This window comes from Galeopterus variegatus, unplaced genomic scaffold (genome assembly GCF_000696425.1).
Source record: "Galeopterus variegatus unplaced genomic scaffold, G_variegatus-3.0.2 Scaffold1487, whole genome shotgun sequence".
Taxonomy (NCBI): Eukaryota; Metazoa; Chordata; class Mammalia; order Dermoptera; family Cynocephalidae; genus Galeopterus; species Galeopterus variegatus.
Window position 1 is genome coordinate 239,474 of NW_007727598.1, and position 17,773 is coordinate 257,246.

Sequence of the window (17,773 nt, forward strand, 5' to 3'; positions counted from 1 at the left end):
TTTTTTTTTTTTTTTTTTTTTTTTTTTTTTTTGTCTTTTGTCTTTTTTCCGTGTCCGGCAACGGATCGCAACCCTCAGTGTTGCCCCCGTACCGGACCGGGGACCGGCAACGGGATTGCAAACCTCGGTGTTGCTCCCGCGCCTCGCTCAGCCAGTGAGCGGGAACCGGTCTATACGTGGGATCCGAACCCTCGGACGGGAGCGCCGCCGCGCTTCCCAAGCGGCGCACCATCCAGTGCGCCACCGGGCCGGCCCATTCATTTACAAATTATTAAAGCCCTCCTCTAGGAAGCACTGTCATGGGTCCCAGGGAAGCAGCTGTGACAAGACACTTGCAGCTCTTGCCTCATGGAGCTGACAGAGAGAGAAGTGGTGAAGTAATAGAAGCAAGCAGGGCAGTTTAAGAGACAGCCACAAAATATAGGGGTAAAATGGAGCATAGTGGCAGGAATCTTCATTCACTGAGTTAAAACATATAACTGAGATTTGAAGCATTCTTACTTTGCTTTATCTGCAGTCGGGAAGTAATCTCCAATCTTCAGACCATGTCCTAGCCAAATGCAAGCCACTGGCAACAGAGAGGGCAGAGTGGGTTGGGTAAATGGCAAAGTCAGTGTTTCCCCAGCAGCACATGGGAGATGACCAAGAAGTACACAACACAGGTGACCAGGCCTGAGCATTAATAGGTTAGAAACAAGAGAGTAATAGGACAGCAGGAGAGTTCAGAATGCTGGAAAATTGTGAGATAGAACCATAAGACTGAGATGAGTAGCCAGGTCTACTGAAGAGTCACCAAATATCTTAAATATCTTAAATATCTCTGACTTTTTGAGAGAGTACACTAATTTGGACAAAATAATTTTATTAATAGAATACCACTAGAATAAAAAATATATATGCTAAGTCACTAGACAATAACTAGTGGAAGTTTATCAAGGATGTGCTGTAAGCAGTGTTATGAACTAGCAGGACTAAGGCTAGTACCTGGAAGAACGTAGTAGGTGATTGTAATTACTACTAAGTTATTTCATTTTTTGGTCATACCTTTTCTTTCCCTACAATCACTAAGATACTCTTCATAGAGGGGCCAGAATTAAAATTTCATGGCAGAAAAACTGTAAGTCCGTGTACATGTTTACACTCTTGCAAACTGTGGAGTCATCCTTGGTATGCATATCCCTCTTTATTTCAGAAACTATGGAGAAGAAGTTAGTAGAAGAAACAAAACAACTGGAACTCGATCTTAATGATGAAAGGCTGAGGTATCAGAACCTTCTGAATGAGTTCAGTCGCCTAGAAGAACGGTATGATGACCTCAAGGAAGAGATGACCCTGATGGTGGTGAGTCAGACACTTTGCTTTTTTATTTTTATGAAAAATTTTAAACATATACAAAAGTAAGTAGAACAGTATAATTAACCTCCATGTACCCCTCACCCAATTCCAAAATGGTCAACACATCTCTACCCCCCATTCCACCCCTTCCACCCTGCCTCAGCCAATGGATCAGATTATTTTAGAGCAGAAATCATATAACTTTATTCATAAGTACTAAAGTAAAGTCAAACACTTTAAGGACTGGACTATAAGATAGTATAAAATCAGTACAGTTGGACTTTGTTTTATGTGAGGGTACATCAAAAAATTCATAGATTGATATTATCTTGTAATTCCATTTTTCCGTGAACTTTTTAAAGTACCTGCATATATTGAATGTCTTAATGTAAAATTTGCATATGAGGCAAATTTTATGAATTGAGTATTTCCTTCAGTAGTTTTTATTATAATTTCGAAGAGATATTCCTACAAAAAGAAAATTCAGCCTCCATTTGTACTGAATTATGTGTCTCAAGGACTCTTCTGCATTTTTCAGTGTACCTTCCATACTCGTAATAGTTCTGCCCCCACTCCCTGTTCTACTTATCCTGCTATCAGGAGACAAAGAGTTCCCTACAAGTATCAGCCTTAAAGGTAACTTAATGGTTCAAATGGTCAGAAATGCTCTGAAATAACTCATATAAAGAGCAAGATAGTTCATTATCTGTGGGGTAGGTTATTTGCTTCAAATTTTGCTTCTATCTGGATCTACTGATAAACTTCATTAAAATGTGACACCAAATCAAAATAAAAGATTGTGGATCACAAAAGAATTGTCCTCATCACCTTGCGCATGAGTAAATAAAGTCTAAAAGAGGTAAAAAGCTAATATAAATCCCACATTAGACCATTATTTCAAATGTCACTACTCTACCCTGATTTATATGTGATAAAGAAAAATTAAAAGTAGGAGTAGGTCACCATTACCCATTACCCTTATAATTGACAAATTTGTTAAACCTTGTCTTCCTTGATTGCCATGCCACATTTGGCCCAGTTGAAAACTTTCCTACTTTACATTCTGTCATTCTTAGTCTTCTCTAGAGTTCTTTTCCTCTCCTTCAATGTTCACGTCCCCCAGACTTCCATTCTTCAGTGTATTTTCTTAACTCTGTTTACTAGATAACCAACGTTTATGGTTAATCTGTGTTTCAGCTATGGTTAGAGCTAAGCTTTGTATCCCACTGGATGTTTCTGAGGGCCACTAGTTACTTGGCATTTTAATAAGTGGCATTGGAAAAGAAATGATTCTGAGATCAAATAAATGTGGTAATCAACCAGTTTAAATAGAGATAAACAGAATTTTTTGGATTCTTTAATAGTATGTGCCTTGTGAATCTCAGAAAATAAAATGACAGAAGCATGTGCCATGTCTGTCTCACTCTCCAAGCACATTCCAGAAACATCTGTGAGGTTATGGGCCTTTTTAGTCAATGAGGTAGCCATCTCTAGAAAAGACCCTCCAGTAATGGCCATCCCCCAGAAACTTAACATGGCTACTCCTTCCTGCTAAGCAAGTCTCTGCCTGCTATCCATTCTGTTCCCAGAAGTGCTCCAGGGGTAGTTCAACTGCTTGATTTCTTATTTCTCAGCCATTAGTCCTCTCCATTTTATGCCTGTGATTCACTGTCATTTCTCTTGGGTAACAAAATGCTAACAGGAAGGGAAAAGGAAAAAGCAGAGGAAGGACGATCAGAGCTTGCTTGCTTCCTACTCAGTTCTTCCTTATGTCTCATTGTCTAGTTCTAGATATAATCAAGATCGTAGTCTTTGCAGAGAACACTTGCCAAGAATTGCAGAGAATAAAAAAAATTATTTGACTTATAATTTAGAACAATTAAAATATTAATTCCAATATCTTTTTTTAATGTTTAGATAGAACTTCACAGCTAACAGTTGGATACTTGGCTAATATTTTACTGACAGTTCTGCAAATGGAATTCTCACTGCTGTAATCCAGAGCTAATGAAGCCTTTTATAATAAATAGACTCCTCAGATGGATGAAGGAAACTTTAGGGAGGGAAATTAATAGACTGCCTCAAGGGCTTCCCATAATCTATGTGATGTATAGGCCGAGGAAAACTAGTGAGTTAATAGTATCACTGATTACCAGGGTCTAAGAGTTGTTGGCCCTAGTACAAGAAGTGTTGTAAAATTTTCCTCTAAAAGCAGTCAATTTTCCAGGGGCAGAGGCAATGAAGAAAAGTCTACCCAAGCCTAAAGAGTTTCAAGCCAGCAATAAAAAGATGAGGCCAGAGAATCCAGGATTGTGAGGTGCTTAAAGATAAATAAATTTCAGAGTAAGGAGGGAATTCAGCATGTCAACAATGGGGTCACTAGTCTTGGCAAAGGGAAGAAAACATGTTGTAGAAAAGAGGGAACTATGGGGGAAATGATGGATAAGGAGCAGAAGAGGAGTGAGATGCAGATCTTGAAGGAGAACATGATCATCAAGTCAAGTGTATGTCTTTGTAATTGAATAACATGAACAGGGAAACAGAAACCTAAAAACTTGGAGAACTGAAAGGTCGCCAACAAGGAAGTTGTTGAATTAGTGCAGGGTCCTAACAATTATGGCAGCTGCAGTTAACATTAATTGAATGTTTTTATGCCAGGCTAAACTCTTTACTTACGCACTTTTATTTCATCCACACATATTCCCTGTGAAATAAAAATACTATTTTTTTCTTCCCGATGATGGAACTGAGGCCTGGAGAAGTTGAATAAGGGACAAGTAAGTGGCAGAGCTGGGATTCCTACCCACCTCTCTCTTGTTTCAGACTCAGAGCACTTAACCACTGCCCTGTATCCCAAAAGTTACATTAAATACTAAATAGCAGTATTGCCTCTATTCATACCTTAAGGTATTCATTGTTCAATGATAGATATATGTGGGAAAGTAGGGGTCTCACTTATTTTTAATAAGCTTATTAAAAATCTTTGTCCAGGTGTTTATATGAACCTACCTGTTTTCTTAATGACACAACCATTTTATTAAATAAATGCCATACTGTTATTGTGGGCTTGGGCTGGATACTTTATTATTATTATTTTTTTTTTTTTTTATAAAAGATGACCGGTAAGGAGATCTTAACCCTTGACTTGGTGTTGTCAGCACCACGCTCACCCAGTGAGCCAACCGGCCATCCCTGTATGGGATCTGAACCCACGGCCTTGGTGTTATCAGCACCACACTCTCCTGAGTGAGCCATGGGCTGGCCCTTGGGCTGGATACTTTAAATAAGACTACCTGTGTATGTAAACAGAGAGTAAATCTTACTGCCCTTGACTTCATGTATGGTGATTCTCCCCTTTAGTGTGCATCCCAGGTTCTGGATAGTTTCAGAAGTTCTGGCATCCTTGGGTCTTCCCTTCACATTGGAGTACAGGTTGGACTGGCTGCAGAGACTTTTAACTGCCCCTGGATGAGTCGGCTCTCTGTAAGCCTGGACCTTAGAAAGAAGGAGGCAAAGAAACTCTTTGTGGCTTCCATTTCTTTTTCTGTAGTTGGGGGAAGGGATAAAGGAAATTGGACAGATCAGAAAGCTCTCTGAGGCCTCTCTGAAGCTCTCAGGATCTGTATCCCTGCAAGATCCAGGCCAGTGAGCCTTTCTATCTATTTTGCTGGGAGCATCCTAAGAATGAGGGGCACAAACCCAGCTTTTTTATTTCTTCTTCCTTGAAGGTATTCTTAACCCCTTCTCCTACAGGAGGGAAGGGTCTATGATTGCTTAACCTTTCTGTTCCCCACGAGCTTTCTGAACACTAATTTCATAAGTGCCACATTTCATAAAAGTATCACCTGGACTCCCTGAATGAATAACCCAGAGATCTTCACAGGATTCTTGGAGCAGCTTTCTTACCTTTCTTGCACTGCATTCTTCCCTCTGTTTACTCCAGAGATCTAACTCCATGCATAAAAGTGATGCAAATTATAGCCACCTATGTGAACACACACTTCTGACCCACTTTTTTTTTTTTTTTTTAAACCATGAAGTAAAATGGTTATGCATGTCACTAAGTATATTTTATGAACTTTTGGTAAGTTTTATTTGATTGTAATACTAAAGTCAGTATTTGGATGCCAAGATATCATACCTATGCTTCCTCAGTGTGACTGATTACTTGAAGCTTTAGAAACCCAAAGGGCACTCTGCTGATAATCACAGGTGACTTCTATTTGGGCATTTGGTTTTGCAGCTGTTCTTGTCACACCATGAGGGTGCACCTTTTTCTTTGAGGTGACCCTTTTGTAAGGATTTAGTCAAGACAACATGAAACACATCATTTGGCATCAGTACAAGTCATTGATTGGGGATTAGAGCCAAGTCAAGGTGGACTCTTGTCTTAACTACGCCTAGTTTCATTATGTTGTGTTAATTATATCTGGCTGTTTGCCTTGCAGAACATGCCTAAGCCTGGACACAGGAGAACAGACTCCACCCACAGCAGCAATGAGTCTGAATATACATTTAGCTCGGAAATTGCAGAAACTGAAGACATTCCATCAAGGACAGAGGTACATTTTAGATTTCTGTCACTAAAAGCAGGATGTGAACATGCTGTGGTTAACAGGGAGCACCTCCATTGCAGAGCAGATCCCAGTTGCCCATAAACACAACAGTTTTTGAATCATTTATTCTTCCTAAGTGACTTCTTGATGCTTAATTAGCTGTGTACATACATACTGCATATATTTTTTGTTGATACATATTTTTATTTTAATTTTAATGTAATTTTGATGGTGAGATTTTCCTTCTGCAGTGACCTCTTGTATGTTAATTATTCTGTGTACAGAAAATACAATCTATCAGGAATTTATTTCAGACAGAAGTAAATTATAAATGAGTTTAATTCTCATAAAACACTTGAAAGAGCGCCTAGTACATAGTAAGTACTCAATAAGTAAATGTTTTTGCTCTAATAAGTGATCACCTTACAATTCTGACTGGGTGTGGTCAGGATCAGAAAGGTAGAAATTATATAACTGGTAATAGAAAAAGATTGGTTATTACAAGGGAAGTTGGACAGGAGAGAGGTACCAAACTAACACTGTGATTGGCCATGAATTTCTATTTCTAATTACTTATGACTTCCAGGTTTGGGTTTCTTCTTGCAACTACCTCTGTAATGGCCAAGATGACAAATTGCCTATTCAACACATTTTTAAAAAAAAACTTTTGGCTCCTATTTGTAATATTCCCAAGTAGCTCTTTTAGAATCTGGTACCAGGAAAATAATGGGCCCAGTCTTTTTTTTTTTTTTTTTTTTAAATAAAGAGGAGTCTTTTAGACTTTTTTGGAACAGAATTCCAACCTCAGTCATGTGATAACAGCACATTTGATGTAAAAAAGAAATCAGCGTTTTGCTATCTTTGCAAAACCTGTGATTCGTTGTTTACAAGTTATGATGGCTATTGCTATTTCTCTCCATTGCTGTTTCTCTCTGGAGAATTCACCCACCAGCTCCACTTGCTTTGCAGCTCTCCCACACTTCCAGCATCTTCATGGGCTGGGTTTACATTGTTTGGGAGCAAGTGCTTCTCCCTGCTTGCTCGTGCACCTCTGCTAGTAGCCATCGACTAATTATCCCAGTTATGCTTCTGCTCACAAGGTTGCTCATCCCTGTCAAACCCAGGGAATGGGTCACCATAACATTCTCAGCTCTTGTTAAGAATGATTCCATAATGACCACCAGGCCTGTAGTGATAATTTGCTAAATAAATTCTTTGATCTTCCTGATTTTCCTCAGATGAGAGACTTGTGTTATTTTTTAGGTTGGTTTCAAAGCTTCACTCTTAGAAAAGCCCTGGTGACTCACTAAGGAAGGGAGGAAAGCAAAACAGAGCCCCTGAAACTTCTCTGAGCCAGATGGCCCAATCGTCCTTCTTGTTTATGTGGTATAGAAAGGACAAATGGCATCTCTTTAATTAGATGTGTCATTAGGGATAAGAATGGCCACCGTCGGGAGCACTCTTAAATAACTACCAATCTTTATGCCTCAAGTCATTTTGCATTTGTCAAATGTTATCTTTTGTGTTCTTCTATCTCTTATCTTAATATTCATATCCATAGAATTTTGTTCTTATCTAGCAACCAACTAATTCATTACGTAATATTAGCTGGTATCTAAAGAGTTACCCCATCCATTTTAATAAGAGGATTCCTTTTAAGCAAAAATGCCCATTCAAGGCTCAAAGAAATGATTTCCAAATGATGAAGACATTTTAGGTACAATGAATAAAGTATTACATTCATTTGTAGAATAAAGGATTCTATTATAGAGTAAAAAAAGATTAAATTAAAATTTTCAGGGACATGTATATCATTAATAAATGAACAAACACTAAAACTATGTAAGATAGATTAAAAAATTAAAAAATAAATTGTAAATAAGCTAAAATATAAGTATTTGTGGGACACATAGAAATGAATTTTATGAATGAAATTCTATAGTAATTTCATATTGAGACAAGATGTTATTTCTGATCTGCTGAGCCAGGACAGACTTTATAGTAAAGATCATATACCTAAATTTTTTCTTTACTGTTGAGCACTACAAAGTAGACAGTAAGAAAAAGTCCAGGTATAATTAGTTTGTGAGCAAGTGACCTCTTCAGCCTATAAATACCCACTCCTTAGTTTAGTTGACTCTTCTTAGGTCTTTTTGAGAATAGAATAACACTGAACTCAGCACTTCTCAGACTTCACAAAAGTCAAGGTAGCTAATGAATGTAAAATTCCTGAAAATATGAAAATTATTCAACCTTGTCAAAAGTCAAAGAAATACAAATTAAAACAACAACGAAATGCCGCTTTTGGTCTATCAACTGATTAAGAAATTTTTTTTAAATTACAACATTCACTGTTGTTCTAGGCAAGGTGGTGGTTACTGATAGTAGTGAAAATTGGTCTAATTTAACAGTCTTAAAAATGTTAATGTTTAGTTATTTATGTACTTGCATGTTTATTTTATTTTAGTAATATTTCAGTAGCAAAAATTAGAAACAATCTCAATGTTCGTTCATAAGGTAATAGCTAAGCAAATGATGATGTTCCTGTTTATACAGTTAAATATCATATTACAAATGTGGGAACCAATTGTAGTGCCATACTAAATTTTAAAAATAATACAAAATGTTAATGAAAATATTATTCCAATTCTTTAAATCTATAGATGCTTGGAAAAAACAGGGCAAAATTGTGGGTTTTCTCTGGATATGAGATTATGCCTGTTTTTCTTTTTATTTTTCCTATTTCCTAATTTTTCTATAAATCCTTTTTTGCTTTTATATTAGAAAAACATTCTTTTTTTAATTTTTTTATTTTTTAAAAGATGACCGATAAGGGGATCTTAACCCTTGACGTGGTCTTGTCACCACCACACTCTCCCGAGTGAGCCACAGGCCAGCCCGAAAAACATTCTTTTTTTTAAATGGACAGTTGGAAAGATAAGATTTGCTAATCATTTAAGAATTATACTTTGACCATTTAGTTAAATAGATAAGTTATTGTTACCATTCTGTCTTCCCCACTTTCTCTTTCTCTCTCTAAAAAGAGACTCTATTCTCTACATTAAATCTAATGATACAATTATTTCTCTTCTTACCTCATTAAAAGTTAAAACCCAAAGTAAACAAGGTAAAGCAATTATGACACTCTCAGAACTTCTGATGATGGTTAGTTCTTTGCATTTCCTTAGCTTTAATTAGTATACCTTTATTTATCCTAGTAGTGTTCATTGTAATTCTGTTTTGGAACCAATTAACATACTTCTAAAATGCTGCTAGTTTTTCCTTCAGTTTATTAAGTGCTATATATGTTTTTGGTTTTCAGTTTTCTCTGTCTGATCTCACTATATTTATACTTCCACTTCACCTTTTCAAAAATCATTTTTCCTGATTGCAAATGTAGTGCATGCTCATAGTAAACAATTCAAATATAGAAATGTGCAAAGTAGAAAATAAAACTTCCCATAGTACTTCCCATCCTCCAAGATGGCCATTGATGGCCTAGATTTTTGTGTATATGTGCTAGGTATACATTTAGAAAATATATATGTTTGTGATTTCTTAACAAAAATGAGATCATAGTATGATTCTGTTCTATAATTTGTGTTGTTCGCTTAATACTTTAGGACTTATTTATCTGCTCATATAGAGATACTTTATTCTTTTTAACAGCTAAAAAATATTTTGTAGTTTGTCTGTGGTACCATAATTTATTTAAGCAACTCTTCTATTGACTGACATTCAAGTTCTTGCCAAGTTTTTGTAGTTACAAAAAGTGTTACAATGAACATCTTTTTAAATTTGTTTTTGTATGCTTGTGTAAGAATTTATGTATGATTAATTCTTAAACATAGATTAGCTAGGTTAAAGGATAAACACATTTAAGTTTAATAAATACAGCTAAACTGCCCTTTTAAAAGGCCTACTTATACTTCCACCAAAATCATATGAGACACTGTTGCTAACACAGTGCATAGTCAATTCAGTCTTTGCCAATCTGATAGGGGAGAATTAGTACATAACTATTGTTTAATTTGCATTTCTCCAGTTGTTAGCTAGGTTGAGCATGTTTTTTGTTTATTCTTTGGATGTCTATATTTCTTCTTCTGTTATGTTTCCCTGTTTTCTATTGAGTTAGTCATTGTTTTGCTATTGGCTTATATGTCTTCTGGCTTGTCTTGACCATCTTGTGATTTCTGGGGTATAGGAGCCAAGCGAGAAGAAGGTGCCTCTGGACATGTCGTTGTTCCTCAAGCTCCAGAAGCGGGTCACAGAGCTGGAGCAGGAGAAGCAGGTGATGCAGGATGAGCTGGACCGCAAGGAGGAACAGGTGCTCCGCAGCAAAGCAAAGGTGTGCAGTGCTGTCCCACTGAGGGCCCGGGGCCAACCAAGGAGCCAAGGCTGGGGCTTTCTGTCCATTTCTGCAGTCTCTTCTGTAATAGGAACTCAGCCCAGAAATACCTTTACCAAACAGCATTTGGTTAAAGTTTTGAGGGCTAACCTCCCTTCGCTGTTTTCTGTAGAGCAAGTAAATATCCTGAGTAAAAATTTGAAAATTAAAATATAAAGTTTTTTATTTTATTTTCTCCTAGGAAGAAGAAAGACCACAAATTAGAGGTGCAGAACTGGAATATGAGTCACTCAAGGTAATGGAAAGTTTCTGCCCAAGACTTTGAATATCTTGTTCTGGCAAGATGCCCGCTTGGATCCTTTCTTTTTCAGAGAACATCCTTAAGGGCTGGAGTTTGCACCACAGGTCCTAGCTTAAGCCTTATTCAGGCATTACTCCTAGCCTTGTGTTTTTTTCCTTTTATAAATTCTATTTAATATAAGCTAAACTTGGGCCGAGCCCATGGCACACTCGGGAGAGTGCGGCGCTGGGAGCGCAGCAGCACTTCCGCCACGGGTTTGGATCCTATATAAGGATGGCCAGTCTGGTGCGCTCACTGGCTGAGCGCGGTGCAGGCCGGTCACAAAAAGGACAAAAAGGACAAAATATATATATATAAGCTAAACTTCAGTCTAAATAGCTGCCATTTGAGGATGTTGTAGTAAAGGACATGGACTCTAGAGTCAAACTGCCTGGGTTCAAATGCTGCATCCATCACTATGAAAATCTGATTGGGTATGATGAGTCAGACCAAAGTAATGGGAGTGGGAATCTGCTCTCCAGGTCTTATCCTGCCTCATGCAAAATGGACAAATAAAGAACATTTCTGTAGTATGAATGGAGCCCAGAGTTACAAAGTATTACATTAGTGGTTCTCAAAATATGGTCCCCACACCCACAGGATCAATATTACTGGTAACCTGTCAGAAACGCAGATTTGCTGGTCCCACAATAATAGACCTATTGAATCAGAATGTCTGGGGGTGGGACCCAGCAATCTGTGTTTTAGCAAGATGTCCAGGTGATTCTGATGTACATTAACATTTGGGAAACACTATGTCAAAGTAAAGATAGGTATATATTTTCTTTTTCAGAAATGCACAATGCAAATCTAATAACCAGTTGGTGGAAGACTGGGGATAGTAGGAAGCATTCATTTTCACATACAAAAATTAATTTTCAGATTAATTCATGAAAGATAGGGTTACATATTCATAAACTAGAAAAAAAAGGACTATAAATAATTTTAATATAACATGTTGAAAGGACTGATACAGCACTACAAACCCAAGGTTGCTTCTCCAGGAAGAAACAATAAAATATTTGATTTTTATACAAAGTTGTCTCACTTCCACTATCATCAGACCTTGTGTCATGTGCTTAATAAGGCACCATGGTGATTTTACATGCCTGTTTTTAGTGTTTCCCAGTGGTACCTCATGACACTTGGAGTGTCAGTGCCACTATTCTGGGTTCCCATAGCCATTGTTTGAGCACAGTGTGAAGAGGGCTGTGCTGACTGGTGGCAAGAGAGTGGCTGGCAGTATGTGAAAGTCTGGAGGGAGTGCAGGGTGTGCACTGTCCATCTGGACGGCTGAAGGCAGAACCCTTCAGCCTCTTCCTCCATCTCTCAAGGCCCTGCCAGCAACTTCACAGCATGTTATGTGGTAAAGAATTTTGAAAAATACATTCATTGCTGTCAGTGAAACACTAAAGGGAATTTTATTGGTTTAAACAATGTGGTAACTTTTTTTGATTAGAAGTTAAAAGCCTAAAATTTCAGTGATCTTTCCATTCCGCCTTACAAAGGAAATAAGACACTACTAAAGATTTCAGGGATCTACCCATCTGAACCATTCATTGGAAATATCCTGACCAGCTGGACCCTCAGATTTGCCTTTACATTTACCTATGAACAAAACCTGGGCCCCTTAGGACTAGCTAAACACACCCCTTAGAACTTAGCAATCTCTCCACGCCTGTAAACACACTCTGGGCAGGCCAGAATAAATTTGACTCTGGAATTTGTGTTGATGAAGCAAACTACCATTAACCTTGCTCAACTCCACTTGGTGTCAGACTTCCTTAATTTGCAGAATGGAGTTCACAGTAGAACCTGGGAAGCCATTCACTAGGGTAGCTCTGGCGATCTTTTTAGCAGATTTCTTCTACCAGCTTGGGAGAAGTTGAGCATTCCAATGTAAAGTTGAGAATGACAGCAATGAATTTTTTCTTTGTCTCTCCATACAGCGTCAAGAACTAGAATCAGAAAACAAAAAACTGAAAAATGAGCTAAATGAGTTACGCAAGGCCCTCAGTGAGAAAAGTGCCCCAGAGGTGACCGCTCCAGGTGCACCTGCCTACCGAGTCCTCATGGAGCAGCTGACATCTGTGAGTGAGGAGCTTGATGTCCGCAAGGAGGAAGTCCTTATCTTGAGGTCTCAGCTGGTGAGCCAGAAAGAGGCCATCCAACCCAAGGTGAGCACGAGCCTGAGGCTAACGTGGGTGTTTGGGAACTGGCCTCCATTTCTTTTTATCCTTTCCCTCTAATTTATCATGAAGCAAACACTTATGAGCATTTTTAGTCTAATTGAGGATTCATCTTTAAAAAAGATCCCAGTGTTGGGATTTTTGCTATTTGTAAGACGTCATTAATGAATAGTGAGCAAAAAGCAAGTGAATCCCAAATAGTCATCAAAATTTCATCTCTCACTTATGAGAAAAGGGCTTTTAAAATAATTAATCTTTTTGTAGTAATATGGCCACAGTAAATTTTAATCTAAAATGAAATTTTATTAAATACAAAAATTTATAAATTGTCTTGCTGTGGGGAGGCATTAAATACAACTTTACAATTACTTGTTGAAAATAGCCTGTTTAATTGGAAAGGTAACATGAAAAGGTTAGAAATGAGATCATTGAGTGGAAGTTACATGGAGAAGATTTCTCCTCAATTTGGGGAGTTCTGTTTAACAGGGGGAGCTGTCCCAGCTGGGAGGGGCTGTATCCAAGGGATTCAACAGAAAGAACCCCATACTGAGGATATATAGATGGCTCTTTGAAGTCCTTCCCTGCTTTCAGGCAATTTGAGACCCAGTGCTGCCATATGATGATGAGAAATGGGCCTTTTTGTCATTTGCCATCAAAGGGAATCTGAGTAATCATCTTGAAAGCTTGGCCTGTCTCTCTGCCCATGTGCTAGCTGCAGAGCGTAATCAGGAGTTGAGGCAATCAAGTGTTTCAGCTGCATGGCATGCCACAAAAATATTTGTGGTATATAATAAGCTGGATGCCTGAAAAATCTGAGAGTACTTCTCTTAGAAATAGTATTTCTACATACAGTTTTGATACTGTACCTGATATGTATGTTTGGAATGATAAATGCAGTTCACACCTGGGATCAACACAGATCCAAAAAATATCAAATTCCAAAAACAACATATATGACTAATTTGAGGGAAAACAATCCCAAGTAACAAATGGAGTTATATAAAGAAATAAAAAGAAATTTTAAAACAAATCACAGACTCCCTAAGTCTGAGATGAGAAGAGTTCCAGAAGAGGACACCCCATTTTGGCTTGGCCGTGCAGGCCTCACCTCCGGGGCTGTTTCAGTGGCTTCCCATTGTCCCACTGTGGCTGGTCCTCAAGAAAAAAGTTTCTGCATGCTAACTTAAGCAGAGTCCAAAACCAAGATTCCTTTCTCTGGTTCTCTTGTGACAAACTGGCATTTTTTAAAATTTTTAATTGACATATAATAATTGTATATATTTATGGGGTACAATGTAGTATTCTCACAAGAAACTTTAGTAAAAATTAAGAGAAAGGAAAAGAAAAATGAAGCAAAGGCCATGAAAACAGTCCAGCTAACAGAGCACACAGTTCTGGTATCACACGTGTTCAGTCACCCAGCTCCCATACCCGATGTGACAACTGCTCTCTTGCCCCTAATGAGCTGACCCTTTCTAACTGAGGTCCCTGTTCGCCTGACTGCCAGCCTATACATGGTAGCAGTCTTGTTCTCTCCTAGGAAAAATGCCCATGACACTGACTGAGAACTTCCAAACACCCCAGGGCTGTTTGTCCCACTCAGTTTCTAGTCAGAGAGACACATCATTTCCCAATGCTTTTACAGGGCAGTGGTGAAGGGATGATCTGGGCCAGCCAGGTCTAGTTTATTTGCTCCACCTCCAGGGTATTCTGGGAGGCTTCACTTGAACAAATGACTTCCTACTGGGGCATTACTGTAACTCTCACAAATCTAAGGTAAGAATGTCACTCACATACATTAACAAGATGGTCATTCTCTCACATACTCAAAAATATTTTACAACCAGGAAAACCAAAACAACTCAAAAATAATCTCAAGCATTTCTTCCTGAGACATAAGAGTTGTCATCACATAAATATATATTAATTTCTACTTTGTGCCAGTTTCATGAATTGTAACTCATTTACAAGTTAGTTTTGGGAGAAACATTCACTCATGATTGTTTTTAAGTTAGCTTTTATCTGTTATGATGGGGACTCATTGATGGAATTTATTTATGGAACTGAGGGTTTATTGTTTTGTCCATTTTTTTAATGCTTGCTGACTTGTGATTATCAGGATGATAAGGTAATTATAAATTTTTTTTCAATTTTTAGTAAATACTTCTATTTAATCCTATCTTTAGTTTACAGATATCCCTAATATATGCAATTGATGCTTTCTGACCACCAAGTCTATTTTTATATTTACAAACTAATTTCCTGTTTGACTCTTTCCTATTTGGGAAGTCGGTGGGAAAGCAGTGGTTTTAGTAGGTTCCAGTGTGGATTGTAGTAGGGTCTCCATGACTTCTTATTCGTAGTCAGCTCTGTGACTCATTGTAGTAGTTATGGGAGACATCCACAAGTGGGGGAGGGAAGTCCTTAACTTGAAGTACTCTCAAAAGCACTTCTTTTCTACCAGCTGTGGGTTTGTTGGCTAAAAGTGAGGAGGAGCCTGAGGAGTTGAGCACACCATTCTTTGCTGCCACTTTTATCTTCCTGAGTGTAGAGTCAATAGCTAGAATGAAGAGTGGCTCTTGAGGAGGTTGCAAAGTCATATTTTCACTACCACATCTCATTTCAGCTATTGAGTGATAGATATTGCTGGGATTTTCCTACATGCTGCAACCCTTTCAGAAATTCTGGTCACTGGCTTAGGAGAGACAGATTCTGAGCAGTAAGTCAGCAACTTTCTAATGCTGGTAGTGTCAGTGTGATCCCAACCCCCAACCAGCACTTCTTAGCAAAGGCAGTCAGGAGGAGGAAAGAACTGGCTACTTACTGTCCAGAACAACAGCACACCAAGAAGCCTATATTTCCCTTGAATTAGCTAATTAGATCAAGTTACCTAATTTACTACAAATTCAAAACCACACCAGGTAGGTCCTCAGGTATCAGAGCACACTTGTAGTGTTATTTGATATAGAAATTTGGATCTTTCAAAGGTATTACTTTTGGGTCTTAAACGTCTGAGTATGGCCCTTTATGGAATAGAAAGATTTTCTTCCTTTCAGTAAAAGAGAAAAAAATTTTCTGTGAAATATGTACTAAAATATTTATAAAACTTAGCTAAAGAAATGCTGTATGTAGTGTTTATGGGAAAGACTTTTTAGATTTAGTAATATGTAAATTCCTTATTAATAGCTTTTATCAGATATTTTGCCTTCTCAAAGGATGCATTTATAAACTCAGAAAAGGATTGCGTTAGGAGAAAAGCAGTATTGTAGTTTAGTGGGGGGGCGGTTGTTTGGGGGGGTTTTTTTCTGAAGGATTTTTTTTATACACACAAATTCAAAAGCAAGCACTTATAAGCTTCTAGTGGGAATTAAAGTTATCTTGGAACTGGCCTCTAAGATCATGGTATTAGAAATGTGTTCTATCGAGTCCAGTTCATTGTGAGACCTGACTTTAGAGTAAATGTTGACTAAAGGATCAGACATATACTATTTAGACAATATTGTCCATTCTTGCTCTGGTCTAGAGAGAGAGAGTAGCTGAGTAGAAAATTAATTAGAAATTACACTGGTTATCAGATTAGGCCAAAAGGGAAAAAGAAAAAGAAAATAAAAACGTTCACAAAAGAAGTCCACTTTATGTAAAATCATTAGTAATTCTGACCTGCCAGATGTTTATTTCAAAAGCTTATGTACCATGCTATACTGTTCCAGAGGGAAAAAGAATTGAATAACAGCAGATGGTAGACATTTAAAAGGAGCTAAATCCTTCCCAGTTATATATATCTAAAGATGTGAGAAAAAAACTTAGTTTTGTTGAAGCATATTGTCTGAACACCACCTTCTTTGTACTGAGTTTTTAATGGGAAAATGAGCTTTATGTCAAACTTTCAGTGTTACATTGGAGTATTTGTTTCATCCTAACTGGTCAAGCAATAGTAGAAAGAACAGCTTTGTACATTCTGTTAAATAATTGCCTGGTTATTTTTCTAATGCTATATATACACTATATTATATAGTATATATTTTATACTAAATATGGGCATGTGTATATATGTATACATACACATACACACACACATATATATAAATATATTTTTTTCCACATAATGTAAAATATGCATAGCCCATCAGTGATTTTATTTACACAGCAGTGGTACTCTAGAATCTCACCATCTTTGTGGTAGAGTGTCAGGAGTTCTCAGGAGAGGGACTGAAGCTACCTCATTCTCTTAGCCACCTGTAGCAAACTCTCCTCTATGGTTACACGGGGCTGGGGCTGGCACTCTGGTGGGACACATGAACCCCCCTAATTGGGGGAAAGAAGTATGTTATATATAGTTCAGAGCTTTTGAATTGAATCTTAATATAGAAATGTGTCATTTCCCCCTTCAGAATACAATGACAGATTCCACAATACTTTTGGAAGATGTACAAAAAATGAAAGATAAAGGCGAAATAGCGCAAGCATATATTGGTTTGAAAGAAACAAACAGGTACGTTGATCCTTCTTTTATTCATTTCAGTTTACTTGTATTGATCTTTAGTCTTCAAGCCAGCCTCTTGTGTAGTAAGTCAAAGTGTTTATGAATTGCATTATTAGATATCAACTGACCTTCAAAGGGAATCCAAAGTTTCTAATGTATTCCCAGTTAAAATCTCATTTATAAGATAGTGTTGTTGATGAGAGGTGTCCAGGAAAATGTTCTTTACAGGAAGATATTTTTGTATATGTAAGGTCTGAACCTTAAGGGCCTGCCTTGAGAATAAAACCACTTGCTCAGTTTGGATTGTCTTGGGTAGTCACTTTCATTTGTTATTCAGGATGGTTATTTTCAAAAGGTTTGTAGGGGCAACTGCAGCTTTCAATAATTGAAAGTTGGTGTGAAGAGAAGTGATGAGGTATCTGGAATCAAATCAGTGCTGATCATGTAACTCTAAAAGAGTACCATGACTTCTAGGATGGGAGAATGAAGGCTCATATCTAGAATTCCCCTTAGCCTTACTAC

The 17,773-nt window shown here is 37.7% G+C and overlaps 1 protein-coding gene across 4 annotated transcripts in view; it reads left to right on the top strand.

The window, feature by feature from the left end:
• MYO5A (myosin VA (heavy chain 12, myoxin)) overlaps positions 1 to 17,773 on the top strand; it is a 124,597-nt gene that overhangs the window by 68,912 nt on the left and 37,912 nt on the right. For 2 of the 4 annotated variants that reach the window (XM_008577316.1, XM_008577318.1), the window contains exons 23-29: positions 1,193 to 1,341; positions 5,784 to 5,897; positions 10,096 to 10,239; positions 10,481 to 10,534; positions 12,529 to 12,756; positions 14,888 to 14,896; positions 17,160 to 17,260. In XM_008577316.1, the coding sequence (XP_008575538.1) occupies positions 1,193 to 1,341; positions 5,784 to 5,897; positions 10,096 to 10,239; positions 10,481 to 10,534; positions 12,529 to 12,756; positions 14,888 to 14,896; positions 17,160 to 17,260 (799 nt within the window). The remainder of the gene's footprint in view (positions 1 to 1,192; positions 1,342 to 5,783; positions 5,898 to 10,095; positions 10,240 to 10,480; positions 10,535 to 12,528; positions 12,757 to 14,887; positions 14,897 to 17,159; positions 17,261 to 17,773) is intronic. The other 2 variants (XM_008577317.1, XM_008577319.1) reach the window with 1 other exon arrangement.